The following is an 8064-nucleotide window of genomic DNA, read 5'->3' as shown; positions in this document are numbered from 1 at the left end:
AAAAAATAGCACATTTATCCTCTATAGCCTCTACAAAAGAGCCCCGTCTAGCAGTTTCCTAACTTTTGTGGATCATTTTGGGAATTTGATGAAAACATTTCTTGTCACACATAATTTAAACAAAAATAAGGAAAAAAGCTAACCTTAGATTTAGCGCATTTTTCTCTTAATCTTACTGAAACTAGTTGTACAGATTCCCACTATTCTTCTGATTCTTCTTTATGTGATTCCATTTGTATCTTGTGGATGAAGGCTTTGAAATTTTGCAATCATCAGCCTGTGCAGCCACAGATGTTCCTCTATTTTTTTTCTCATTCATGATCTCTGTCAATACACTGTTGGCACATTTTTTTAAAGTCATTTTCCTTTTACAGGTTCTGCCTTATGTGCACCCCTGAACTGCATGGAAATCAGGACATGATGACTAAATTTGGCATTCCCCTCCTTAGCGCTCTCAGACTGTTACTTGATAATCGCTTTCTCTTAAGGTCCTCTTACATTCCATCCACATCATGAAGTGCTCTGGCCCTTTGGTCAGAGCAAAATTCAGAATAGCATTTCTCTTGGTTGTTCCTTCAATGATGCTTTGTTTGTGCTGCCCAGCTTTTAAAAAATCTGACACATATTATCATATACTCTTCCCCATATTTCAAAATGAAACAGTCTTAAAGTCAGTCAAGAATTTATTAGATACTTTGCTCTTATCAGAAGTGAGCTTTATAATTTAGATTACAAGCATCATCCATCCATATGTTTGTCAGGTGGAGCACATTATACAGTTTTTTATTTCTTCTTCACGTTGCTCTTAAATACTCCCTTTGCCTCACTTTTACACTTAAGTGCATTCAATTCCATTCTATCATGACTTATGATGCTGAACTCATATTTCTTCAATTAGATTCAGTTCTTCTGATCAAGGATTCTCCATTAAGAGCACAAACTGGAGCAATTAATTTGAAAACTGGTGCTTTCATTCACCCCCTTAGACCCCAACAGGTCTTACACCTTAGGCAAGTTATCTACTCTCTCTGGGTATCAATGTGCTCACTTTACAGAAACACTGGGATTAAATATAAATTCTTGCAAATTCTAGGCTCAATAATTATAAATCTCTTTTCCATAATGTTTTGCTTAAAACAGGGAAATTATACTTATCAACTTAAGTTAAAAATTGAAATGAAGATAGCTAAAGCCATAAGTATTCTTTCTAACTTTCTTTCCTATTACCATCTCCAAAGAATTACTGGGCAATTTCTCTATTAATATTCTTTGAATGCAGCAGCTCTTGTCTTTGGGAGCTCAAATACCTAAAGGTTTTCAAGGAAAAGCCTTTTATGATCAAGCACTGTATCGACACTCTCTCCTTGTCATGTGTACTGTCCATACTTTTCTCGTAGTGCCTCGGAGTTAATCTCTTCATCCTTACACACACTGTCTACCTACACTTTGATTTCCCTGAGAGGCAGCATGCTTCTCTGTAGCCCCGAAAGCCTATCACAGTATTTGCACATTGAGCAAGTTAGTTAATATTTTTGAGTTTATTTCTTCATTTGTCATATAATGGAATTCACTTAGATAATCTCTAAAATGCTTTCCTACCCTAACTCTATAAGGACTTTGAGAAAAATGAGCTTCATGATTACTCTGGACTCTTAGGGTCTAGGATTCAAAGCCATTGCGCTAGAACTGCTTGGGTGTTTGCCTCACCCACTAAGCTATCCAAGTGTGCGTGTAGATCGCTATGTCCCCACCCTGCCTAGCACAGTGCCTGTCACTGAGCAGGCATTCAATAATTGGTCACTAAATGAAAGTATAGATACACACACACACACAGAGACACAGACATATAAGGAGAGAAAGAGGGATTATTTCATTAAAGATATATTGTACCCTTTGGTACATGTGATGAGAAATATACTGATTTAAAATGGAGAGAATATCTATCAGAGAGTTTTTATAAGGATTAGATTAAGCTAAATGCATATCAGATACAGAGTAGTGTCTGGTCCCTATTAGTTACTCAACCGAAAGCAATAATAATATTTTTCAATCTTCAAATCTCATTCAGACCATGAACCTAAAAATAATATTCTGGAATTATATGTCAACTTTCTAAAGGGGAATAAAATAATTTCTCATTTATCTTCCAATATATTCTAATTAATTCATTTTCAGGTTGACAAATGTTGTGTTAAAATTTCCTTTTTTTTTTTTTTATCTTCATTTTATTGAGATATATTCAAAATTTCCTTTTAATAGATGGAAGAATTCAGAAAATGGTCAAGTGCTTGAAGTCGCACATTTGCCAAGTGACAAAGGCAGATTTTCAACTTTCATTTTTTTTCCAACTACTGTACATTATAATATAAATCAATGTACTATATATACAGAGCTATTTTTATTGTTTTGACTAAAGTTATCAATCTTTGATTTTTTTTTCAGTATCCTTGTTAAGACTTACGTAAGTTCACAAATTGTAATTGTTTTTTAATACTACAAAGAATATAAAAGAACCATGGCGGGGAGGCGGCACTTCATTACTTCTATATGAAGGAAGTCTTTAGAAATAAATGGGAGTTGAATATAAATATAATAAAAAGGCAGCTCTTGAAATAAACATGTCAACCATCATTAAATAAAATATAAAACTGTATCTCATGAAGTCTTTTATCATTATTTTTACTATAAAGAAATTCATACCATTGATACAGTTGCTTCCTTACAATAAATTAGAAAAGGTTTATAAAGTACAGATAAAAAGATCATGGAAAATAAGACTTTTCTCTATATTTTCAAACTTTATATTTTAAACATTTAAATCTTGAAATGATAAACTCAGCATCAAGAAATTTTACGTACAATCAGCACACTACAGTTAAGGAAAGATCTGGTACCTGGGCTGCTCCTGTGATCATATTCGGAATGAAATCCTTATGGCCTGGAGCATCCATTAATGTAATAATTTTGGTTTTGGTCTCAAACTTTGTCATGCCAACATCCATTGTTACTCCCCTTAAACAAAACATGAAGTGGTTAGAATACCCTGTGTCATCAGTATAATGGATTAAATTATTTAATATAGGCTAAAAGAGAATCTAAATTCTCAAGTAATGATGAGAATTTTATTATGCAGATTATTATTTTGAAAAACTGTTTATTCAAAATAATTAGGCTACCCATTGGGTTGAAATTTCCGCTGTAATAGGATTAGACATGAATGGCTTTAAAATAAGATTGAAAACACAAGGGCATAATAAAAAAGACAGTTATTTTCCTAGTTCATTTTTTTTTAAAGAAGCATGTAAACTGAGAACAAAGGAAGATTTATGCAGACATCTCTGGAGGTAGGAGGGGTAATAAATAAAGCACATGAGAAAAGATAAAGGATGACCACTATTAGGAGGCAGTTTCTTACCTTCTATGTTTATGCTTCCTTAACTAGAGAAATAAATTATAAAACTTTTATTTGCAAGGTTGGTAAGAAGACTACATACTTAGAAAGCAGGAGATATCAAAAGGGATGTCCACTGTGAGAGATGAACTGGAGTTTGCTTTGTACCCCATCTCATCCTTCTTGGAAACCAAGGCAAATGATAAGCAAGTCCTGAGCTATTCTAGAGCTTAGGAATTTAGAGGGGAAATTAATGGGCAATAAACTAGTTCATCATTATAGTCCTGGGTAATGGATAATAACCCTCCCTTTTACTACCAAAGAGTCCCAATTACAATGATAAATTATATGTTCGCCCTAGCAGTAATTTAACTGTGGGTCTTCTTAGTCAAGCCATTCCAGTAATCCTGAAACCACAGACTATTTCAGTTTGCCAAGAGATATTTAACTATCCTTAATACCCTCATATAATCGAGGGTCCATGGATGTCTTTGGAAGAGTGATAAACCAAGGCTTATGCTGACTTCCTCCCTAGACTCTTTGAATCCAGCTCTGCTCTGGATTTATAACCCTAAAAAATACGAAAATGTCACTTATTTTAATAATCTCTGTTCCTCAACATACATATAGGACAGAGGATTTACAAATACTTAATACTGTGGGGTAAGCAACACTAATTATATTTTTGAAATGCTATTAAGGAACACAATGTATCTGGAAGCCTCTGATTTCAACAGAATGAAAGAATATTCTAAAATTCAGAATCACACTGAACAACAGAGAACTAGCAGCAGCATACGTATTACCAAAGACAACTAAACGGACTGATCAGTCCAAGAATTAGAGAGACTGTTAGCTCACTTGCCAGCTCAACTAACATGTTAAGTAAATTCAAACTTTAAATCATTCCAACTTAAATTATACTTTTCTTAATGTTTTTATCTACTTGCTAAACGATACAAATAAATACATATATACTAAATAAACTGCTTGTTAAGCTGACAGGTGGAAATTACTGAGGCTTCCAATACTGATATCATACATAATGTCACTGTTTTCCAAAATCAGTTTTCAAAAAATTGGCAACTGTCCAACTTATTTGCCTTACTAGGTTGGAAACATTCTAAACAACAAAAAAAGAAGACGACACCAAGAAGAGGCAAGATGGTGGCAAAGAGAGGTGTGGAATTTAGTCAGTCCCTGAAGCAACTAATAAACAACCAGGAACAACTAGTAAATGCTCTGGAACAACTGTGGGCGGACAACTGTGACTGCCCATATATCATACACCAACCTGGATTGGGTGGAATGGCTGAGACTGCAGCATAAAATATGTAAATAAAAACTGAGGAACTGTGCCAGGAGCCCCCTCCCCCCATGGCAGGTTGAGCTGCAAGACCTCACTGTGGGAGAAAGCAGCATTCCCAGAGTGAGCAAATATAGCATGACCCAGCTCCAACTGGGGTTTTAATTAACAAATGTGGACTGCTGAATACAAGCTACAAACATAGACAAACCCTTAACAAGCAGCAAAGTACCCTAAGGTCACTTCCAGTGGAGAGGATGTGGGGCTGATGGAAAAAAAAAAAAAATTAATTAAAAAAAATAAATAAATACAGAGGCTTTTTAAAGATGACTGACTTTAGAGAGCCAGAAAATGCGTGTGTCCCAGGAAAGGGAGCCCAGAAGACCAGGTGCTCTCTCTGGGGGGCCATGGACTGGCTATGAAAAGGGGCTTTCATTCCATTTTTCTTTCTCAACCTGAGTGGCTCAGTGGAGAAAGCCTCAACCATTTTCAGTTCGCAGCACTCTGACCGAGATGGATGGATTTAACAGAGTCAGAGAGACAAAGAAGTAATTCAAGTGCAGAAGATAACTCCCTAGGGGGTGTATCTTCCCTAAGAGGAAGGAGGTAGGGCCCAGCTCTAGTGCTGGCCCCCCGTTCAGAACCAGACCCCAGAGCCTGGGGGAAAACAGTCAAAACAGAAACAACCTAAGCTGAGAATTAGAGGGGCTACACCTCCTTACACCAGGCAGGAGCAACAGGCGCCACCTGCTGGGAAGGTTAGGAAAAGCACAGAGTCTAGAGGCCTCGCAGGAAAGTCAATCTTCTAAGACACACCCGCAGGGAAACTTGACTCTGAATATAGTCCCATTCTTAGACCTGTACCCGTTCTGGTGTGGGAAAATCTAATTGGGGTAACCATGGAAACCAGATGCCTAGATAATAGAAAACTACAAATTACACTAGGAAAAACGAAGATATGGCCCAGTCAAAGGAAAAGCCTTATACCTCAATTGAGATACAGTGGAGATATTGTTTCCCTTTAATGAAACAATCAAAGATTTTCAAATAAATATGCTAAATCTATTCAAAAACCAAGTCAACGAGTTCAGGGAAGATATGGCAAAAGAGATGAAGGATACAAAGAAACTACGGGGAGAACATAAGGTAGAAATCAAAAGTTTGAAAAAACAACTGGCAGAATCTATGGAAATGAAAGGCACAATGCAGGAGATGAAAAACGCAATGGAGATACAATAGCAGATCACAAGAGGCAGAAGAAAACATTCAGGAACTGGAGAATAAGACACCTGAAATCCTACACACAAAAGAACAGACAGGGAAAAGAATGGAAAAATATGAGAAGCATCTCAGGGAATTGAAAGACAACACAAAGCACATGAATGTATGTGTCATGGGTGTAACAGAAGGATAAGAGAAGGGAAAGGGAGCAGAAGCAATAACAGAGGAAATGATCACTGAAAATTTCCCATCTCTTATGAAAGACATAAAATTACAGATCCAAGAAGTGCAGCATATGCCAAACAGAATAGATCTGAATAGGCCTATGCCAAGACACTTAACAATCACATTATCAAAAGTCAAAGACAAAGAAAGAATCCTGAAAGCAGCAAGAGAAAAGCAATCCATCACATACAAAGGAAACTTAATAAGACTATGTGTGGATTTCTCAGTAGGAACTTAAGATACTGAAAAAGAATATTAAATACTCAGTAGTATTTAAGATACTGAAAGAGCAAAACTGCCAACCAAGAATCCTATATCTAGCAAAACTGTCCTTCAAATATGAGGGAGAGCTTAAAATGTTCTCTGACAAACAGACAATGAGAGAGTTTGTGAACAAGATACCTGAACTACAGGAAATACTAAAGGGAGCACTACAGACAGATAAGAAAAGACAGGAGTGAGAGGTTTAGAACACAATTTTGGGTTATGATAGCACAACAATGTAAGTACACTGAACAAAGATGACTGTGAGTGTGGTTGAAAAAGAAAGGTTAGAAGCATGTGGGACACCAGGAGGAAAAAGGAAAGATAAAGACTGAGACTGTATAAGTCAGTGAAACTTAGAGTGCTCAACAATTGTGATAAAATGTATAAATATGTTTTTACACGACGGAAAACAAATGAATGTCCACCTTGCAAGGTGTTAAAAATGGGGTGGTATTGGGGGAAAAATACAATCAATGCGAACTGAAGATTATAGTTAAGAGAAACATCATTATTATGCTTCCTTTAATGTAACAAAGGTAATATACCAAAGCTAAATGCCTGTGAGGGGGTTATAAGGGAGGCGTATGGGACTCTTGGCATTGGTGATGTTGTCTGACTCTTTTATTCTACTTTAGTTCAATTCTATCTTTCCTTTGGTTGCTTTTTAGCTGTCATTTTCTTTCCCTTTCTTTTTCTTTTGTCTCTCTACTTTCTTTAACGCATCCTCCTCCTTTGTGGAAGAAATGGAGATGTCCTTATATAAATAGCAGTGATGGTGGTGGATGCATAAATCCATATTTCTACAGGGAACCATCAATTGTTTACTTAGAACGGAATGTATGGTGTGTGGGCAAAACCATCTTAAAAAAAAAAAACGTGTTGATGAAGAAACGTTGAGGGTACTATATTGAGTGAAATAAATCAGACACAAAAGGACAAATACTATATGGTCTCACTGATATGAACTAATTATAAAAATGTAAACTCATAGACACGAAATATAGGTTACCAGAATACAGAATGAGGCTAAAGAATGGGGAGCGGTTGCTTATTATGAGCAGAATGTTCAACTAGGTTGAACTTAAGTGTTTAGAAATGGACAGAGGTGACGGTGGCACATTATTGTGAGAATAACTAACAGTGATGAATGGTGTGTGAATGTGGTGGAAAGGGGAAGCTTAGAGTCACGTATGTCATCAGAAGGAAAGTTGGAGGTAAAAATATGGGAATGAATAAAACAGTGAATCTTGTGGTAGACAATATCCATGATATAACTGTACAAATACTTGAGATGTCTTTCATGAACTAGAACCAATGTATGATACTATAACTAGAAGTTAATAATAGAGGGATATATAGGGAAAAACATACCTATTACAAACTATGTACTACAGTTAGTAGTATTTTAACATTCTTTCATCAACAGTAACAAATGTACTATACCAATACTACGAGTCAATAATGGAAACAGGGGTTGGGGTAGGGGAGACCTTGAGTTTTCTTTTTTGTTTTTATTTCTTTTCTGGAGTAATGAAAATGTTCTAAAGATTGAAAAAAAAAATTAATTGTGATGATGGATGCACAGCTGTATGATGGTACCATGGGCAACTGACTGTGCACTTGGAATGATTATATGGTATGTGAACAATCTCAA

The 8064-nt window shown here is 36.0% G+C and overlaps 1 protein-coding gene across 2 annotated transcripts in view; it reads right to left on the bottom strand.

Annotated features, from left to right (window-relative positions):
* HBS1L (HBS1 like translational GTPase) overlaps positions 1–8064 on the bottom strand; it is a 92390-nt gene that overhangs the window by 24467 nt on the left and 59859 nt on the right. For both annotated transcript variants that reach the window (XM_037842133.1, XM_037842134.1), the window contains one exon: positions 2895–3012. In XM_037842133.1, coding sequence (XP_037698061.1) covers positions 2895–3012 — 118 coding nt within the window. The remainder of the gene's footprint in view (positions 1–2894; positions 3013–8064) is intronic.

The sequence above is a fragment of the Choloepus didactylus genome, chromosome 7, assembly GCF_015220235.1.
Source record: "Choloepus didactylus isolate mChoDid1 chromosome 7, mChoDid1.pri, whole genome shotgun sequence".
Taxonomy (NCBI): Eukaryota; Metazoa; Chordata; class Mammalia; order Pilosa; family Megalonychidae; genus Choloepus; species Choloepus didactylus.
The sequence above is the reverse complement of the archived record's forward strand: the minus strand, read 5'-3'. Positions and strand labels throughout refer to the sequence as shown.